We start from the raw sequence: 21,607 nt of genomic DNA, 5'->3' as shown, positions 1-21,607 counted from the left end.
ATCCATCCATCCATCCATCCATCCATCCATCCAGCCAGCCAGCCAGCCAGCCAGCCATCCATCCATCCATCCATCCATCCATCCATCCATCCATCCATCCAGCCAGCCAGCCAGCCAGCCAGCCAGCCAGCCAGCCATCCATCCATCCATCCATCCAGCCAGCCAGCCAGCCAGCCAGCCAGCCAGCCAGCCATCCATCCAGCCAGCCAGCCAGCCAGCCAGCCAGCCAGCCAGCCAGCCAGCCATCTATTCATCCATCCATCCATCCATCCATCCATCCATCCATCCATCCATCCAGCCAGCCAGCCAGCCAGCCATCCATCCATCCATCCATCCATCCAGCCATCCATCCATCCATCCATCCATGCATGCATCCATCCAGCCATCCATCCATCCATCCAGCCATCCAGCCATCCATCCATCCATCCATCCATCCATCCATCCATCCATCCATCCATCCGTCCGTCAATTCAATTTTATTCAATTCAATTCAATTTTATTTATACAGCGCCAAATCACAACAACAGTCACTTCAAGGCACTTTATATTGTAAGGTAGACCCTACAGTAATCCATCCATCCATGAGTTGAACTCAGACCTCCCATTGTACTCTGAAAAACAAACTAATTAAGTCATACATTGCTCGGTTTTCTAATTAAAGTCTTTTGAATGTGTAATGACAGCTTCTGTGAGTGACAGCCAGAATAACATCTTCGGTTTAACTAAATTTAGGTCTGCTTGTTGAGAGAAGACTAACAGGGAAAGAAGTCTGTTGCACTACTTTCATTGAGAGTATTTTAATTAGTTATGGGTTATTTAAATGTTTTTTATGCGCTTGCTCTCTCATCGTCAGCTCTTTTTTGACCCGGGCCTGTGTGTTTCTGTTCAGATGTAATAGCTGTCACGGGTATGATTCAACTAAGACATTACCAACTGTGAAACAGATGCAGTTGTGGTTAGAGAAGCTATGACATCCCAGGGGATTGCTAGCTTGCTTCTAGCTGTTATAAAGCACGTCAGTTGACGCGCCACTTTGATTTTCTTCAGTTTATCTATCTGATATTAACCAGATAGGCAGCATGCACTGGGAGAAATGTAAGTACACTATATTGTTGCTGTTTCCTCAGTATATACTGACTTTATATATGAATGAATAATTATGTTAAAGTGTAATAACTGGAGAGGTTTGCAGAATGAAATGTGCTTCATCAAACTTATGGATGAGGAAAGTTTTAAAAAGCACTCTGTGAAGTGTACATTACAGTTATTTTTACTAATGACAGGTGGATATAATCCCAGCAGCTCCGAATGATGTGTTTTTCCTTACCCTGAAAATACAACGTGTCTTTTTGAATAGTTTTAATTTAATTTTAGACATTTTTTTTAAAGCTACTTCCTTTGTCATTTTTGTAAATTATCAAGTATAGTGTTACTAAATGTTTTTCATTTCTGTCACATTTGTAGTTAATCTTTAATAAAATTCATTTTTAGCTTACAAATGATTAAAGCCCGTCAACTCAGCGACGACCATTCGCTGCTAATTTGTTATTGTCTAGTTGAAGTAAAGTCTTCCTTTTCTGTTCAGGATTGTTTTTTATGTTGAATAGTGCAAACAGAAGGAAAGATCTTTTCCTGTTGTGAACTTTGTCAGAAGCAGCTCTTTCGGAAAGCGGAAGATTGCCTTTTGAATGCTGGCTGAGTGTTGCCATTGGGGTGTAATCTTGATATGCAAAATGGCAGCAGGCAGCCAGCACAGTAAAACACCGCACAGCTGTGCAGCTTCCTCTTTTGTGTTGATTGAGTCTGTGTGCCTGTGCCATGGTGATTGTTTGTCCATGTGCACTCATGTGTGATTGTCTAAAACAGATAGTAGTAAAAGACAACATCATCCACTCAACCGTGCTTCAGTTGACAGATACAGCAATTAATTTGAACTTGTTACACTCATTTCCTTCTGTTGGCACTGAGCATTTTGTGTGTTGGCTTCACATTTTCTCACATTTAGATACATATGTTCCATAATTGAATTTTCTGTGTTACCAGTTAATCTTTGTAGAAAACTCTTCCATTTGAATGATGAGGTAGAAAAGAACTCCATGACCACACTTCACTCTTGTTCATACAGCTCCTCTGTTTCTCTTGGCTGTGTTACAACATCACTCACCAACCTCCCGCAACAACAGATCTGTTTCTCATTTCTTCCCTCGCTTTGGTACAGCATTCTGCAGTTGCTCAATCCATGATCTGCAGATCAGGCCAAGAACTGAGAACAGGCCATTAACCCTTGTTCAGCCCCAAAAATGTCATGCAGTGTTTATCCAACTATTAGACAATTCATGTCACAAAATGGTGTGAAAAACATACATTTTAATCTTGTTGACATAAGGAACAAACTGCACAACCCGGTGCAGGACTGTCCACTGGGGAATGCCTCTGTGAGAGTCTATATGAGTGCATAACAAGGCTGCTAATAAATGTTCAATCCAATTCTATACCAAGAAAACACAATAACTAACAGTCACAGAATTTTCAGTAAGTGTCACTTAAAGCAATGATGCTTTACTTTGTGTTACTGACATCCTTCTCTCACAGAGTTTGAATAACAATATCAAAGCGGAGGTTATAGCTGTGAACTCAGACAGACAGATTTACAGTTTTTCTTGATCGAGTTGACCGTCAGCCTGAACAGAGGCACTCATGGTCAGACTGACACATCCTGCTTCAATCACATCTGTGTAAACTGTTTTGCAAAAGGCTGTGCAGAATTTGTCGCTCCAATAAGGAAAGGTTAACACATTTCCAGGAGGTGTCCTCTGCTCTGCTGATAGTCGTGATGAAAACTGAGTGATTTCTTTAAGCAGGTCAAGAAAAACTGTCACATGAAGAGGGGGATGTTTTAATGCTCTGTGCAGGTGAATCACAGGTACATGTGTCTGGTACAGCTTTTTTTTTTAATAGAGATTGAAAATGTGACGTCACTCAGGGGTAAAACCGCAAAGGATTCTGGGAACTCGTGGCAAGAGGTACTAGCGCACGCAGGCTTTCAATTGAAATCAGTCACACAGCGATAAAAAGAAACCCAAAAAATGGCAAGAAGCTGTTGTATTATTAACTGCAATAGCCGGTCGCATGACAGCCACGGGAAGCCGACGGGTAAAGAGATCGGTTGTTATCGGATTACGTCGTTGAAGAGAAATTGTTCGAGCCATGTTTCCGAAGTAACAAAGAGGCGACGGATGGCCTGGATTGCAGCCATTCAAAGACCAATTATAACGTCCCAGAACTCTCCAGCTCACAGGTTAGTCTGCTCCAAGCATTTACACGAAGGTCAGTCTGCTGTTGTAGTTAATGCGTCATTTTCATAACATAACTGGTGATATACAGTTGTGGTCAAAAGTTTACATACACTTGTAAAGAATATAACATAATGGATCTACTGAGTGTCCCGTTATTTCTAAAACTCTGATTTTTCTCTGATAGAGTGATTGGAACAGATACTTCTTTGTCACAAAAAACATTCATGAAGTTTGGTTCTTTAATGACTTTATTATGGGTTAACAGAAAAAAGTGATCACATCTGCTGGGTCAAAATTATACATACAGCAACATGAATTAGCAATTTTGGTGACTTAGAAAGTTGTCAGTGAACTGAGCTTCATAGCATGGCCTCTTAACTTCTTGTGAGTGATTATGAGTGACTACAGCTGGTGACTTCTCTTAGACAGGTTAAATAGGGCTCATTGGATACAAACGCCCACAAATGCTACAATGGGAAAGTCAAAGGAGCTCAGCATGGATCTGAAAAAGCGAATTATTGACTTGAACAAGTCAGGAAAGTCACTTGGGGCCATTTCGAAGCAGCTGCATGTCCCAAGAGCAACAGTGCAAACAATTGTTTGTAAGTATAAAGTGCATGGCACTGTTTCATCACTGCCAAGATCAGGAAGAGAATGCAAGCTATCACCTGCTGCTGAGAGAAAATTGGTCAGGAGGATGAAGAGTCAACCAAGAATCACCAAAAGGCAGATCTGCCAAGAATTAGAAGCTGCTGGAACACAGGTGTCATTGTCCACAGTTAAACGTGTTTTGCATCTCCATGGACTGAGAGGCTGCTGTGCAAGAAGGAAGCCCTTGCTCCAAAAGCAGCACCTTAAGGTTCGACTGAAGTTTGCTGCTGATCATGTGGACAAAGATAAGACCTTCTGGAGGAAAGTTCTGTGGTCAGACTAAACAAAAATCGAGCTTTTTGGCCATAATGCCCAGCGATATGTTTGGAGGAGAAAAGGTGAGGCCTTTGACCCCAAGAACACCATGCCTACAATCAAGCATGGTGGTGGGAGTATTATGCTGTGGGGCTGTTTTGCTGCCAATGGAACTGGTGATTTACAGAGAGTAAATGGGACAATGAAGAAGGAGGATTACCTTCACATTCTTCAACATAACCTAAAATCATCAGCATGAAGGTTGGGTCTTGGGCGCAGTTGGGTGTTCCAACAGGACAATGACCCCAAACACACATCAAAAGTGGTAAAGGAATTGCTAAATCAGGCTAGAATAAGGGTTTTAGAATGGCCTTCTCAAAGTCCTGACTTAAACCCCATTGAAAACGTGGACAATGCTGAAGAAACAAGTCCATGTCAGAAAGCCATCAAATTTAACTGAACTGCACCAATTCTGTCAAGAGGAGTGGTCAAAGATTCAACCAGAAGCTTGTGGATGGCTACCAAAAGCACCTAATTGAAGTGAAAATGGCTAAGGGACATGTAACCAAATATTAGCACTGCTGTATGTATATTTCTGACCCAGCAGATGTGATCACTTTTTTCTGTTAACCCATAATAAAGTCATTAAAGAACCAAACTTCATGAATGTTTTTTGTGACAAAGAAGTATCTGTTCCAATCACTCTATCAGAGAAAAATCAGAGTTTTAGAAATAACGGGACACTCGGTAGAGACATTATATTATATTCTTTACAAGTGTATGTAAACTTTTGACCACAACTGTAGGTTACAAGCAAGTCTGGCGCTGAACAGAAATTGTCGCGCTATGCTCCTTTGTTTATTGTGCATAAATAGTGAATTGTCCTGACACAATATTGTGTTTCGCTTCTGTTATTATGGTACATTGACAAAAACATATACTTTTATTCACAGGATAAAACAGGTTTTTTGTATCACTAATTGTCCAGTACGATTACAGCATACAGTATTATTGTCACTGCTACATTTCTGTGATGCTACCAGAAATTATTTCCACTACTAATTAATTACCGTTGAGCTCAAAGGTCCTATTAATAAACGGTTAAGGAATGTGTATTTATGAAGACGATTTGTGAGACTGGTAAACTTATGATACGTACGATGGTCTTTACTTTCTACACGGTGCATTTCAAGGTCCTGCACCCATCCGTCGGTAAACTGTACCTGGGCTTGTTGCAGTGACCTGAAGTTTCTAAACTTCATGAGCGTATGCACTCACTCCAAGAACCGTATGATTATAAATATGAGCGTGGTGAAAGTTGGGCAGCACGCTAATGTCTTTTGTCCCTCTGTGTGCTCGTGAGGGTCTGACCCTTTCACTCCTTTGATTTTTTCCTCGTATCTTTTCTTTGACTTTTCATCAAGTCTGTCTTTGTACTGCAGGTCCATATATCAAACGATCACTATGGCATTACTGAGAGTTAAAAACTGTCTAAAGTCTTTCATCTTTAATAAAATGATCAGCGTTCTGCTCTACCAGGTGTAACAATTGAGTTTAACATCCAGGCATCCATGAAAACGGAATTTATGACATTTAACGGAGTTAGAAGTTAGCAGGGAGTTAGCTCGCTAGCTTCTATCTAAATACAATATAGCATGTCCTGACTGCGGGGCTTTGGAAACAAATTCAAACGTACAGCTCTGTTATCACTTCCAGCATAAATGAAGACAGAAAACTAAACAGCAGTGACGTTTGTAGGGTTACTGAAGTTTGGCTAGCTGGTATATAATGATGTGCTACGTGACCGCTAGCGACACAGCTATGTTAGCATAATATAAACAAGCTAACTTTTTTTCCACTCGATAAAAGTTAACGTGAATGTTCTCGGTGGTCAGGAACAAATGTACCCTAACCCCTAACCCTGGGCTGTAGTTACATCCTAAGGTTTTAAAAACTGAGCTTAAATAAATGATTAGTGGTAATAAAAGCCGAGGGAGGTCAACAGTGATCACTGACTGTTTTAGGAGCTTTTTGAGATCAAATAGAAGAAAATACAAAACATTAAACATGTTAATAACACAAAAGCCATATTAAACTCAGACTACTTTAGGCCCGGAAGTAGGATTCGTCGCGTCATCACTAAACAACCGGATAGCACCAAGTATGAAGAATGGCTAAGAAATGAAGCTGGAAAGCATGTGCAGCAGCTTCGAGTCAGCATAGATATGGAAATGTACTAAGAGAGTGATGAATAAAGACAACGAGAGAGAGGCAAACACAGGACAATTAGGTAATTATCAAATTCAAAGAATTGGTGAGGAGGAAGTGAGCACAGCTGTGAGGAGGATGAAAAGTGGAAAGGCAGTTGTTCCAGACAAAGGTTGGACCTTTATTTCAGGTCCAACCTTTGAGAGTGTTGATGACATGAGATGCGAGGATGGGAAGCAGGTGGAAAGGGACCTGGAGAGGTGGAGATATGCTCGGGAAAGAAGAGGAATGACAGCCAGCACATGTGAGACAGAATACATGTGTGTGAATGGGAGGGAAGGAGTAGATAGTGAAGATGGATGAGTCTAAATACCTTGGGTCAACCATCCAAAGTAATGGAGAGCGCACAAGAGAGGTGAAGAAGAGGGAGCGGGGAGGATGGAGTGCGTGGAGATGAGTGTCAGGGCGGATTTGTGACTGTGGAATAGCAGAATGAAAGGGAAGGTTTACGACATGGACCTGCTGTGATGTTTTGCTGTGATGGTTTGGAGACCGTGGCACGGACAGAAAGACAGGAGAGCTGAAGATTTTGTAAGAGTGTCACTGGGAGTGAGCAGGATGGACAAGACAGTTCAGAATGTCAGAGGGGCGGCTCAGGTTTAACACTTTGGAAACACAGTCAAACAGGCAAGACGGAGGCGGTGTGGACATGTGGAGAGAGGGGATAGTGGATAAAAGATACTAAAGATGGAGCTGCCAGGCAGGAGGAAAAGAGGTCAGAGGAGGTTCATGGATGTAGTGAAGGAGGACACGTTGTGGGTTGGTGTGACAGAAGAGGAAGCTAGGGACAGCAGGAGATGGAGGTGATGATCCACTGTGATGCCCCCTTAAAGGAAACTGGTGTAAACAGAAGAAGACAAACAAGTATGAAGTATGATGGTGGAAATGTGCTGGTGTAGGGCTGCTTTGCTGCTTGGGGACGGAGCACCTTTTGATCACTGATTTAATTAGAACACAAGGTGCTTTACATTGTAAGGTCGACCCTACAATAATACATGCAGAGAAGAACCCAACAATCATATGACCCCCTATGAGCAGCACTTTGGCGACAGTGGGGAGGAAAAACTCCCTTTTAACAGAAGAAACCTCCGGTTCAGGGAGGGGCGGGGCCATCTGCTGTGATTGGTTGGGGAGAGAGAAGGAAGACAGGATAAAGACATGCTGTGGAAGAGAGACAGAGACAATGATTCAATGCGGGTGTATAAACACACAGTGAGTGAAGAAGAAACACCCAGTGCATCAACAGCAGTAATCCAGTAATGCACAAATGGGACGGTACATCACAGTTACTTTAATTAAACAACTTCTTCACACTTAAATAACATGACTTATTTTTTCCCATGTTGTAAATGGTTTATATAAAGTCTTGTGCTGTTATGTGGCTGAGTTTGTGTGGAGTCGACGAGCCTGTATTTAGACCCAAGTGCACAGACTGTTAAATAAATCTGCCACCGTTACTGTAAAATGCACATGGACACACATGCACACACACAAACACGCACACACGCAATGAAGAGGGGCTGGGCTCGGTGCAGTGGCCATTTGTGCGCCTTTTATTGTTAAGCACCACAGACGTGTCTGTACATGGCAGACTGTCACAGTGTTCTGTTTGTTCTGAGAAGAAAGTGTGGCCTGTCTGACCTATAGAGGTAAATCTATCAGCTTCAGAGAGGAAGCTGTGCAGCATACTGTCAGGATACCTTCAGCCTCGTGACAGGGGTTAAGCAGAGGACCGACATGTCTGGACCCAAGGTCTCCATCCTCTGTCGGTGTGAGTGATAGGAACCAAAACTCTGGGCTCAAGGTTAAAAAAATGTGCCGGTAACTGGAGGGAAATTCTGAGAAGAGAGAAAGACTTCCCTTTATCAGGGTCCTCAGTGATCAGTGTGGAGGAAAAGAAAAAGAAACAGGGACAAACATGAAAGTGTCCTTTTGCCATGGCAGACTTTGAATGGTCACAGAAATTTCTCATTGTGAAATTTTGGTAAAGGAGGAAGTGCTTGTACCCCCCCGCCCCCGATTATGCCCTGTTCTTGGCGTGGAGACAAATTCCACATAGCACAATCTGTTGACCTCTATTTGCTTTCTTAACTGGATAATCACAAATGAGGCTTGATACAGCCTTACTAATTTGGGGGATTTCTGCTAATCTGCAGAATTTCATAACTGAAACCAAGTAATTCCAACTAAATCCATTTTTGAATGATGTCCATGCACCACAACGGGCTCAGCGTGCTGACGTCTGAAGACAGGGAGGCAGTTTATGTTCAGCTGAGCTACGAGCTGCTTGTTGAAGCGAACTTTTAGTTACTTAGTTGTGAAGCCCAGCTAAGTAAACGGACTCACCATGTTTGCAGTGCAACAGAGGATATGCAGGCATAACAGAAACATCCAGCTGGGTCCGGTTCATCTTCTGCCACAGTATTAGGGTGGGGAAGGGGATGATAAGACTCAACATGTTATAACGAGAAACCTGCACACATGAGAACTTGAAGCTCAGTATGGCACAATGTCTTGGCACAGCATCAACATCACAGTCTGTGGGAATGAGCCTTTTCATTTGAACTGACTTAGCTGTGACTTAGCTGTGCACCAGTCCATCTGAGCCACTGTCTCCAGCGTGAGTCTCAGACTGTTTCATTAGGAAATAATTGATGGACTCTCCCCAGGAGATTGCAAATTTCCTGTTTTTAGTGTGTGTTTGTAACCCCAGCGATCATATCAGCACATTTTAATTAAACTTCGTATTTCTTTTATGAAAAATATTTCAAGCGTGTAGAATCTAAGAGCGACTGTAAATGTGCAGGTCAGCAGTGTCAAAGACATTTTCTGGCAGCTGCTGACACATCTGTGCAATTCCAACAACAGTGGCTCATATACAAAACCAAACATGGAGGCATTCAATCGATATGTTAACTAACTCAGACGTGCGTTTGTTAAAACCACGTGTGAATGTCACAACGGTTTTTATAGATCATGTTCAGTCAATTTATTTATTATTTCTGTATTTATGAGGAAGTTCTATTAAAATAATAAAAAACGTGCCTTTAACTCTGCGAGTCATCAGAATGACCACAGGACCAGGGCGCTCTACATCAGGTGGTTATAATTTTTCTCATAGTTGCAATCACATGTTGTGCTTACCTGTGGCATCTAAAGAGGCTAACGTTCACAGTAAAGATCTTAATAAGTGCTCTATGCAGTGCATGCTAGCAGCCTTTATATTTGGAATGAGGGGTTTTAAATCTGCAGCCACACAGTAACAAATGAATGGAGTGTGCTCAGCACTGTTAGTTTGTATGGAGGCCGCCTGCTCTTTATTCTGGTTTTAAATTTGTACATGTCCTCCTTTTAACCTGTTAACCTAGCATCATGATCAGTGTAGCTGCTGTACAGTGTGTTACGATGCACAAATGACCGTGGTGTCATTGTTTTATGGTCACGCTTACCTTTGGAGCACATTTCTGCAATACCGGTGATTTTGTAGCTCGGGGCGGCAATGACTGATGCCATTGTCTGCACTTGTGCTGATTAGAGTTTATACGAATGCGACTTTGCTGTTAGGCTGGATTTTTTCTCATGCTTATACTTGCAAGAATCTGCCAGTTCCAGACATTGAATGTTCCCAGAAAGCATTTACTCTGTCAGTGTGTCTCTGTTGAGGATGGAGCCTTCAGGCTTATCAGTAAAGTACGGCACTCAGCCAAAAAATGTTAATGAAATAATTTGAGCTGCATGTGAAACACAGAGTAATGATTTAAGACCCGTTAGAGTTCTTTTTGTTTTGTCAAATTAATTATAAGAATTATAAGGTGATGCACATGTTTTATGATGAAATGCCCATTTTTGTTTGTGTTTTTCACACAGGTTTTATTGTATTGTTACACAGTTACTGTAAGCTGCACATTGATGGTTATCATAGCATATAACCATGTAATAAAGCTTTGACTGCTCCCTTACAGACAGGGGCTCAGCATAGCTGGTAGCACCACATGTTTATTTGGTTTTATTTTACTTCTTGATGCAACAATGTGATTCATATCAGGAACAAACCCAGCGTAACCTTGATCCACTGGTCTGCTGGGATATCGCCAGTTTCCATCCAAGGAGCTGACATGTGCGTTATTATTTTAGTTTGTTAAACTGGGCTCGATCCAGGTGACAGCGAGCCAACGTGATGCTACCTGTGTGCGTCAGCAGCAGTCTGTACTCAGTTTAAATATGACATGGATCAGTTCGTAAAGGCTGAGAGAGGTGGACAGAGAGGGAGAGAGCAGGAGAGGAACAGGTGAGAGGGGACGTGTGGTCACAAAAGTTCTTCTTCACAAAGTGTCATTCACGGATGCTCAGCCTGCTTTCCAGCAGCACACTTTCAGCCGACCGACCCAAGGGGGACACCATCATTGCATTTGTCTGTGTTTGACACGAGGAAGCCCTGCACTGCAGCCCAAACAGATCACGTCATAACAGACCTGTTGATTTCTTCCAAACCAAAAGCACCAGTTTAACAACCTTAGCAGCAAACATTTTGAGCTATTATTTTACTGGACAGTTCAACATCAGGTCAAATTGAAGTGCATGCAGCCCGTGACCTTAGACACTCGTGGACATTCACTGAGAATATTGGTTGTAAAGGCTTATATCAGCTGATGCTGACACTCAAAAGGCTTAAAGAGAATACGTCTGAGAGGTTCACTTTCCGTGTGTCTTTAGTGTCTCAGTGTCGGCTTACAGTCATGGCACCTGAGCGCGTCTGCTTCCTCCGTTCATGAACTGTGTGAACCCATCGTGTGCATCATGTGGCTGATTTAAAGCAACTTGAAAAGGAAATGAGGTTGTGTGTATCTGTTCATTGCTGTGTGTCTGACCTCCTTAGCACAGCCATCAGCCGTGGGCAGGTCCAGGCCATACCAAGGTGTGCGAGTCAGGGATCCTGTCAAAGAGCTGCTGAGGAGGAAGAGGAGCCTGGAACTTCACAGCACCAAGACACTGCCTCCTACTGGGGTGAGGACACCATGACAGATAAGCAAAGAACACTTGTTGATGTTTGAAGCACAAGCTGCCACATTTATAACGAGCAGGGTTCAAAAAAAGCAGTCTTCAAGTAAAATGAAAATGTCTGTGTGCATTTACCTGCAAGGTAAGTCATTTCCTGTAAATCAATGTGTGGTTTAAAAAAAGCAAAACCAACAAAACCCTGCAGATTGTTCCTTAAAGCTGTACTTGGACTGTGTGTTTTCAGGGTAGGTTTACTTTGCTAAACAGTGTTTCCAAAGAAGCCCTCACGGCATCGTTAGTCACTAAACAAATACACAGGAGACTCCCACAGTGGGGAGCAGCGACTGCTCTGCATTATGTGCTGACACTTTGAAACCGGCGCTTTGTGCGACGTTTGGGAGAGACTCAGTTAAAAATGTGTAAGAAAATAAATAAAAGTAAAATAGAGCGGTGCTCTGCTTTGGTTTCATGTTGAAGAACATTTTGCAAGGTTTCAACAACAGTTTCCATGAACCCCCCCCAAAAATCCCCCCACCCCTCTTTGACGTAGAGCTGCCCTCTAATCACATGACCTGATAGCCTCCTGATGATTTATCACTTTCAGTCTTTAGGCCAGTATTCTTTTCTCGTGAATCACTGATCTCTCTGCAGGGATCACAACCTCACAGAACAGCAACATGCAGAGACTGTTTGATTGGGAGTGACTGTTCTGCACCTCAGGAGACTGCACATGAGATCTGCAGGAATCGAAAGCAAAATGTCCTGTGAGGATGTGTTCGGTCGGGATACAGGCTCAGAAAGCAGCGGGGGATTTTATCCTTATATAATCCAGGTGTTTTTCCATGGCGGTTACAGCAGAGCTGCAGGGCTGGGCACACAGCCCTATGCAAAGTAACGTGCAGCCTTGCCAAAGAGACCTCCCACTTTCTATTTATTATCCCTACAAGAAGAGAAGAGGCCAGAAGCAGCGGTGTGCACAAACATACACATGTACGGACACTCCCCGTGACTAGCATGTGATATTCCAACATCTTTTATTGGCACGGCACTACAGTTGATTATTTTAAATGCAATGAGTTAGTGCTGCTAGCAGCAAAGATAAAATTCTGTCCACTTCTTCCACTATTTGCCTGCCTGGCAGGACTACGTGGGTATTTCCAGGATTCTGGTTCAAAGGGACGACAGTTGTGTTTGTGCAAATCTCAAACCAAACCACATTACTATGAGGTGGCAGTTATTCCACACTCACTGAGTCTGCTTTCAGATGTTGTCACTGCAGCTTTCCACAGTAAAAATCCTCCGAACGTGTTGCCTTTGGAGCTAAGAAGCGTGTTGTGAAAGCACGCTGTCATCATCTCTGGACTGAATTCCCAGTTTGTTCAATCAACCTGATAAATCACAGCTACGCTGCGAACAGAAACCTGAGCACCAACGATGAGGAAATACATAAAAGCCAATACCTGAATAATTCATTTTGAATTCCAGAAGTTAACTATACGACACATGCACATTGGTCTTTCCTCTTTTTGTGGATATTTTGTCCGTTTTTCTTTGAGGAAAGATTACAGACTTCACAAAAAGTGGATTTTGCCACACTGTCCACTCTCTGCCTCGTCTCTGTGTTTGTGCAAACCCAAATGTCCGTCTCACAGATTGAGTCTAAAACCCGTCTGTTTGGTATCGACCGGTCGGGCTGTACATGTGCCTGTAGCAAGAAGAGACACTGCGATACGCAAACACAAAAGACCGAATGGGAGGCAACAGCGGCAGCACTGACAGCGTGTGTTAGTGTTTGTACTGCATCCTGCTGCCTGCAGTCAGCGGGCAGGGCGTGTTCAAGGCAGCAGGGAGGTGCTGCCAGGTGGCTGACGGGCTGCAGGAGAGGAGCTGATGGTTCGACAGCTCTGACAGGAGGAGCTACAACAATCGCACAGTTAAACCCCACTGTGGTCACTTTCTGAGGACGCTTTGTGTTCACAAAGTAAAGGACCTGATCACCTGCACTGGGTTTGACTGAGGCTGAGGAATGAGTCGGCTTTAACAGCATCCATAAAAGTTACACCTGGACATGCCGACTGGGTGTGTTCCACTTCACCATGAATGCGCTTTAAGAAGCAGCCATAACGTTCTGCTTGAACGATAATCTGAACCTCTTACACAAAGTGTGGCGGCACCATCCTCTACCTCCAACTTCATTTAGTTCAATCTTTCAGTGTCTGAATGTATTTCACATTAGCTGCAGGAACTTTCCAAAGGGTGAAACTGGATTCAGTCGGTCGGTCACAGATCCATTAAAATCAACTTGATGATTTTTTAAATGACTCATGCAGTTTATACTGTGCAGAAATCCCGAGCCACCCTTTACATTTTGCTTCCAGAGTTTCTGCTCATTTGGACATTGGTTTCTTTTTCATTCGCTGTCAGTCCGGCTGTGAATCATTCGAGCATTAAAAAGGAGGCTAACTGAAGGGATGCAAAAACACACCCTTTGTTATCGTTTCTTGGTCAAAAGTACCAACGATAACACACTCTGACAGAGGTAAAATAAAACAAAAGTGACTCCAAAAGAGCCAGACTGTGAAATACTGTATCCTCAAAAAACTGTGAAATCTGGGGAAGACGAGGAGTGGCACCCCTAAAAACAAAGAAAACAGCAAATGATCAGTACAAGAAACAGGAACACATCCAACAATGACCTGACCCTGGACCTGAGGAGTGTAACTGGCCCTTCAGCTGATCTAGCTCCTGAAGCCTGGACAGAAATGGTGTCAGTCAGTCACAGTGATAAATCCAAACGTAATGTTTTGGTTTGAGTTATTTTCAGTATGTACGGAGGAGGCCAGGAAAGAGCCCGACTAAGGGTCTGCAGCTCTCTGTGAAGCACGGTGGAGGCTCTGTCGTGGTTTGGGGCCGCGCTGCTGGTGACCTTTCAAAACTGATAAAAGTACCGTGAGATTTTGATCCACCACGAAACAGAAAGGAGTCTGATTGGCCACAGCTTCATTTATCAGCATAGCTATGATCCTAAAGACATGATGTCAGTGCGTTAAAGCGCACACACAATGGAAACCCTCCAATGAGTGTGTGTGTGGAGAAATACAATGACAAAGCAATGAATAGCACAGGTTCAGAATGGGTTCAGTGGTTCTTCAGCGATCCTCTGTATCATTGTCTCTTTCTTTTATTTGCTATCTTTACAGCTCACTTCTTCTCAGGAGAGGACCTGCCTGCTCTGGCCTCAGAAGAACATAGATCCTAGATCTGCTCCCACACGTGCCTGAGATATGTCATTTACAGCAGAAGCAGCTGTTGGCAGAACAAGCTGGAATTTGCTCAGTTAGCATGAAAAACATGTAGGCTTTGTGATCGTCCAGTAATGGTTTTATTTTTTTGCCACTTTAATAAATAAGGTTAATCATGAACTCACATTTATCCCCCAGATTATACAAGACTGGAAAAACCCCTCATAAGTTATTTATTGGGGAGAAAAATCCAGTATGATATATCCAGTATGCCAGCATTGGTAAATAGAGACCCTGATGACTGTCCCACCTCAGCTTTGTCTTACCTTCCAAGGAAATGTTAAAAGCAACTGTACCGTGAATGAAAGAACATTTCCCAGTCAGACCAGTCAAGATGTGTCACTGCACAATAACAAACGCTGGGTGCTGCACAACAGTACCAGTGCTCTGTGTTTTCACCGACCCACCAACAGCATTTATAGAGCCTGGCCTTTGAGGTTTAGATGAACGGTCTGTTTTAATACTATCATGGAGGCTCACAGGGGTCGTCTGATCATCGGGATATTCTCTGTATTACTGTAGGTCGAGGCATGTGGCACTATATAAATAAAGCTGAACTGGACCGATGTACTTCCATGCCCAGTAGTATCAAATTCACAGCTTTCGCTTTAATGAACGGATCCAGAAAGTTCAAAAAACACTTTTCAAGAGTGAATTCTCAGATAGCTGCTCACACCTGAGTGTCACAGGTCCAGGTGTGGCTGCTGCATGTTTACATATCAACATCGCCGCGTTGCTGTGATTAAGGTTCTGCTGCAGTTATTGACCTGTTAAGCTCATTGATGATATCTGTGTTTTTCAGGACATGGTCTCACACAACAACCAGCTGTCATTTACACAAGGTAGAAGCCTCACCTGTGAACTACATGTTCCACGTAAAGCTGTTTCCGCGTGTCTAATGCCGAATCTGCTTCTTGTTCTCCAGGTATCTTTGGCTGTGATGTTGCCAGCGGATCCCCAGCCGAAGCGCCGACCACAGCTGCTGATGGAGGGCTGCAGTGTGCGGGGTGGAAAGCGACCAGTCCTGGGCTGCAGGCCGCCGCCATGTCCTGGTCGACGCCTGACTACAACCAGCAGGACCCCTCAGCTCAGACTCTGACCTACCCAGCCACTCCGACACTTACTATGCAAACTCTGTGTCCCAGCTACACCATGCTGACCTACACACACACACCACTGCTGACAAACTTTGGGGTGAGTGAAAAAGGACTATGCAAATATGTTCTACAGACTGCACGGGGGAATAAAATGATCACAAATCGGCACAAAAGGATAAAAACAATCAGTTCTCGCTCTATCAGTCAAATGTGATTTAACAGATAGAGCCATTGCAACAGTACAAGCATGGATTCAGGCTATTATTTCACTTTAAAGTAAGGTTGTGTATAAGTATGTGCAAGTATAAATATGTATATGTAAAAGTACATGTACCAAATCTGAAACTCTAGGCATTAAGGGGCTGCTTCACCTTTGAGACCCGATGGTACTGTATCCCACAGAGTCACGGCTGGGACGGGAACGATCTAAAGTTTTCTTTAAAACTCATTTATGTCAAAATAATGCAACATGTTTAACAGCGCCACAGGATCCTGTTATCGTATGTTCTGTCTTTAGTGAACTAAGTCATCTTATTGTGCTGGTAGTCTCAGCGTCTGTAATCAAAGGTAGCTCGTACAGGGCTCGTCTTTCTCTACAGGTGCAGACAAGTGTTTGTGATGCAGTGTGATGCTTCCCACCATAAAAGCCTGTTATCACTGCATGCATGCTCTCTGTGTTAACTGCCAACAGCTGCTGTGCTTGTCTTTAAATTCTTACATTTCAAACCTGCTGCAAGTGGGTAATAAATACAGAGATAAGACTGGGGTAGAGGATTAACTGGAACTCTTTAAACCCGCCGAGGACCTTTGTACACCGTGGGATTAACATGGGATTTAGATTTCTGCCTGTTCAGCATGAACGATTTCTCCTTTATATTTGCAGCTCTTTTTTCACTGCAGTTTTTGAATTTATCCAGAGAATAACTGTCACTGACTCAGTTTAGGGATTTACATACACGTCACTCATCATGACGATGAGTTGATGTGCAAAGTGGAAAAATATGTTTGTCTCTGAAAAAATAAATAAATGGAAACACATCACAACAAAGAGAATCCAGGAAGGAAGAACATGGTGGCTGTCTCCACATTAAAACACTGGGACATGACCACGAGGCTAATTAACACCAAACATGTAGGTTCACCGTAGAAAGATTCACCGCAGCAGTCTAAATCAGCACAAGCTGTACCCGGTCTGTGTCCACCGGGTTCACTAGGGCCCTCTTTTCTTGTGTACCTAATTATATCTGATTACAATATTCCTGTGAGCTGAACAATAAATGCTGACTGCAGTGACACTGCGTCTACCTTCCAAACCCTCCACAAAATCTTGATTAAAACATAAAAAAAATCAATGATTGAGCGCCTAAAGTGAGGCTCGTGGCATCAGCAGACGTCCGTTTTATGCATGCCTTTGACTTTTTGCAAGGTTAAATGTCTTTGCCATCATCATAAATATTTAATGATTGCTGTTGTTTCAGACCATACCAGTGGCACCAGCCCCAGCCTCCCTGCCTCAAGTGGAGCTCCAAGACTCAGGGTTGACCTATCTTCCTTGGGCCCAGCCACTCACCACTATATCGACCATGCCTAATCACGGGGTGCAGTTTGCCCCGGGTTCTGGAGCGCTGCCTGGGTCGCCTCTGGTACACATGCCGCTGTCCATGTCGTTGACCGCCATGATCCCACAGCTGGAGCCCCAGGGTATGGACCCTCAGCCCGAGATCCTGGAGATCCCCGAGCATTCAGAGCAGCAAGCTCAAGGTCAGTCTCTGAACGAAGACCCGGAGGTTGAGGCGGAATCACCAAACCTACTGGACAAACTTCTCGAGGATCACAAAGAACATGGTGAGGAGGAGGACAAAGACTCGTACAGAAGCTCCCTCTTCATACCCAATGTCTGAAGAACATTTTTTTAAATATGAAATCAGTATTTTTACCTTTACATTTCATTTTTTTCCCTCTGGGGCAAGTGCCTATTGGCCTTTTTGTGTAACTTGATTACCACAGATTCTGTATATTATTAAGCCTTTGAGGTCTAACCTATCTAACTTACCCAAACCAAGTGTTTTCTGTGATTTGTAAGCAAAACTTGAAATAGTTTCTCTTAGTTATCGTGTTTTTTTTTGGTGTCCCTGTTGCAAAGACTTGTAAGAAAAACAATGAAAATCCAGAAAGCGATTATTCTGAAAGTATACAGTAGAGTCAGGGTTCAGGTACGTGTTACCACACATTATGACCCAGACTTCACAGAACTATTAATTTCTTGGATAATTGGGAATCACACGTCTATAATTATCCATGCTGGCTCATACTTAATAATAATAACAACAACAATAATAATAATAATAATAATACATTTTATTTATAGGCGCCTTTCAGACCCTCAAGGTCACCTTACAAAAACACGTGAGCAATAGCAGCATATATTAAACATGGCAAAATCAAATTTAGATAGATATAAAATAAATAAATAGATATAAAAACTGAGCAAGGTAAAGACTCTTCTGGATTATTATGACCTGAGTTTTATTTTTATAACTGCTCCTGACTTCCTGTTATTACATTTTCATTATGTTCATTTGATTTATTAGAAATTAGTTTAGTGTGCAGCAATAAACAGAACCGAAAGACAAATCATTTCTTGCATAGAGACTAGCGTAATTCTAGTAGTCTGTTACCTACAGTGCAAAGGTCTTAAGCAAAGGCTTCATATCTTTATATCGTCAATGCGAAATGGGCACGGCGCATTACATACATGTAAACACAGTATATTTGTACAATGAGCTTAGAAGTCCATATTTGGTATGACCACAGAGCCTTACCTGAAATCACAGGCAAGTTTCATGTGACTTTTAAAAGCCTCCTTCAAGTTTTTCTTTGGATGTTGGACGCAGTGTTTTGCAGCTTGTAGTGAAAACCATTGCAACATTGTTCAAGATAAACTTTAAAAAGTTACAATTCTGTCTCCTTAGATGCAAAATCTAAATAACGAAGGAGTAGCTCAAGACGTTTGCACAGAAATGCTATAAAATCCATGTTTGTCTGTGTTTGAGAAACAGCCAAAGCACACTGTGATTCAATTTCATATGTATAAAAGTCAGTCTTAAACAGATGCCATCTAGTGTTGTGTTTGCAGAATGCAGTTCAGCATTATGTCACAGCTGAACAACCTTCTTGTTTTATATAAAGGGACCCTGTTGTTCTCAAATCCAGCTCATTTCCGATTTGTGGACTTTGCTAGATTTGCTTTGCATGAACAATTTTGGATTTTTGGACACATGTCTGAAATGTGACAGCACAGAAGTTCAAGGCAGAAACATCTGGAACCACTGATCGAGGTTTTGGAGTGCTTTTGTCTTAACCTGTGTAAATGCTTCTGCTTGTAGGTAAACAATGAGCAAAGGTTTCAAATAAATGGAATGCAATAGAAAACATTTCTCTCTGGAAAATGAAACCACTGAAGTGTCAAAAGCTGCAGTTCAGCCTCCTGAAGCTGGCTGCAGCAGTCAGTGTGTATCGACGGGTCCCGGTGTTACAGTGTCCACCTAAACAAGATGAATGATCACCCCTCTCTGATTTTTCACATCATATCAACTTCACAATAAACCTACTTGTCTGGACTCTGTTAAGTCTTAAAGTTACTGCTGCTGCTGCTTTGAGTTACAGGTGAACTGGACTGTGTCTGTGCTCCAGACAAACAATATGTCTTCCAGTACTCAATTCTGTTTTATTTCCATGTGACTTTGAATTTTTATTAGTAAAAAAAGCTTAAAAACAATCAAAAAGTCAAAGTACAAATACTTTGATGTTGTTCAGTACCTCAGCATTTTAATGCAAACACTATTTGATGTCCAGTAGAAATTGCAATAGTGTAATAGTCTTTGACTTTGCTAGTCTCTCCTAGAGTTACTCCAAACTAGACTGTAAATTACAAAGTTACATTTTATTAATCGAAACAATCAGATTTCTTCCCCTGTTGGCCAACATGCAGGATTAAGCCACGTGCACCTTGACAAATGATAGTTTGAACTCATGACCAGTAGTATTATTAACAACAGCGTTATAGTTTTTATTTGTATAGCACATTTAATTAGATTAGGTAGATCTGAGTGTCATCGACATATGAATGGAAACAAGTGTTATATTTACTGAAAATTAGACCTAGAGGCAGCAGACACAGAGAATAAAATTGGCCCCAGTAAAGATCCCTGAGGAACGCCACAAGTAAGGGGAGCTGAGGAAGCGGATCTCCAAAGCTCACGGAAAAGGTCCTGTCAGACAGCTATTAACCTGTGTTGATATTAAAATAGTGATTAATTAACTATTAACCACTCGAATGATAAACCCTTGATCCCGTAATGCTCCAGTCATGAGATCCAGATGCTGTGGTCAGTGAGTCAGTGGCTCAACTTTTAAAAGTGCAGTTTTGGTGCTGTGAAGAGCTTTAAAACCAGACTGAAACCTGAAGAACATCCAGCCCATTTACAAAAGATTGCAGCTGAACAAATACGATCTTTTCCAAAATTTTCGATTGGAAGGGAAGCTTTGAAATAGGCCTGAAATTTGAGAGGACAGAGGAATTGAGACGAGGTTTTTTAAGTACAGGCTGTACAACAGCATGTTTAAAACAGGCTGTACAACAGCTGAACTAAGGCTGCTGTTAAAGATCCTTAATAGGGATGGGTATCGTTTAGGTTTTATCTGATACCGGTGCCAAATCGGTACTTTTGAAACGGTGCCGGTGCTCAAACGGTGCTCAAACCGGTGCTTAAAGAATGGAGAACACAAAATTGGTCCAAAAACCTCTCATGTTCAGCTGGTTTTTTGTAAAAAGATAACAATGTTAGCCTTTTCTGCAGCTATGGGGCATATATGGTATCACTCTTGGCTGGAAGCAGTGCTTAATCAGAATCAGAATCAGAATCAGAAAGGGTTTTATTGCCAAATGTTGAGCAGGTTTACAACATTAGGAAATTGCTGCGGTGCTTCAGTGCAAACATACTGTCATAAAAATATAAAAATAAGAATAAGAATTAAAAGTGCTAAGTGGATAGGTATATACATGATATATACATGAGTGCAGGTGGTGATCAGTGCCAAACATGGAATGATGCAGTGACACAGCGTAGGGTCATGTGTTAGTGGTGGGAACAGTCATATGGTTATTGTTCATGTGTCCGACAGCAGAGGGGAAGAAACTTCTTATGGCGAGAGGTTCTGGTGCGAATGGACCGGAGCCTCCTGCCTGAGGGGAGCAGGTCAAACAGACTGTGTCCAGGGTGAGAAGGGTCAGCTGAGATCCGAGCTGCACGCCGCAGTGCCCTGGAGGTGTACAGGTCCTGCAGAGATGGGAGTCTGCAGCCAATCACCTTCTCAGCAGAGCGCACAACACGCTGCAGTCTCTGTTTGTCCCTGATAGTGGCTCCAGCGTACCACACGGTGATGGAGGAGGTGAGGATGGACTCGATGATTGCAGTGTAGAACTGCATCATCGTCCGTGTTGGCAGGTTGAATTTCTTCAGCTGCCTCAGGAAGTACATCCTCTGCTGGGCTTTCTTGATGACGGAGGTGATGGTGGGCTCCCACTTCAGGTCCTGAGTGATGGTGGTACCCAGGAAGCGGAACGAGTCCACAGAGGTGATGGGGGTGTCAGTCAGGATGATGGGGGGGAGTGGAGCTGTGTGCTTCCTGAAGTCCACAATAATCTCCACTGTCTTCTGGGCATTCAGCACCAGGTTGT

General features: G+C 42.8%; 1 protein-coding gene across 1 annotated transcript; it reads left to right on the top strand.

Moving 5' to 3' along the window:
- Window positions 1–954: 954 nt before the first annotated feature.
- Window positions 955–17,933, top strand: LOC113036900 (POU class 2 homeobox associating factor 1). The gene is made up of 5 exons (XM_026193488.2): window positions 955–1,095; window positions 11,347–11,474; window positions 15,573–15,612; window positions 15,696–15,964; window positions 17,346–17,933. Exons 1-5 carry the CDS (start codon window positions 1,080–1,082, stop codon window positions 17,766–17,768), a joined length of 876 nt encoding a protein of 291 aa, XP_026049273.1. The 5' UTR covers window positions 955–1,079; the 3' UTR covers window positions 17,769–17,933.
- Window positions 17,934–21,607: the final 3,674 nt, after the last annotated feature.

The sequence above is a fragment of the Astatotilapia calliptera genome, chromosome 14 (genome assembly GCF_964374335.1).
Source record: "Astatotilapia calliptera chromosome 14, fAstCal68.1, whole genome shotgun sequence".
NCBI lineage: Eukaryota > Metazoa > Chordata > Actinopteri > Cichliformes > Cichlidae > Astatotilapia > Astatotilapia calliptera.
This window is presented reverse-complemented; position numbering and strand designations above follow the sequence as displayed.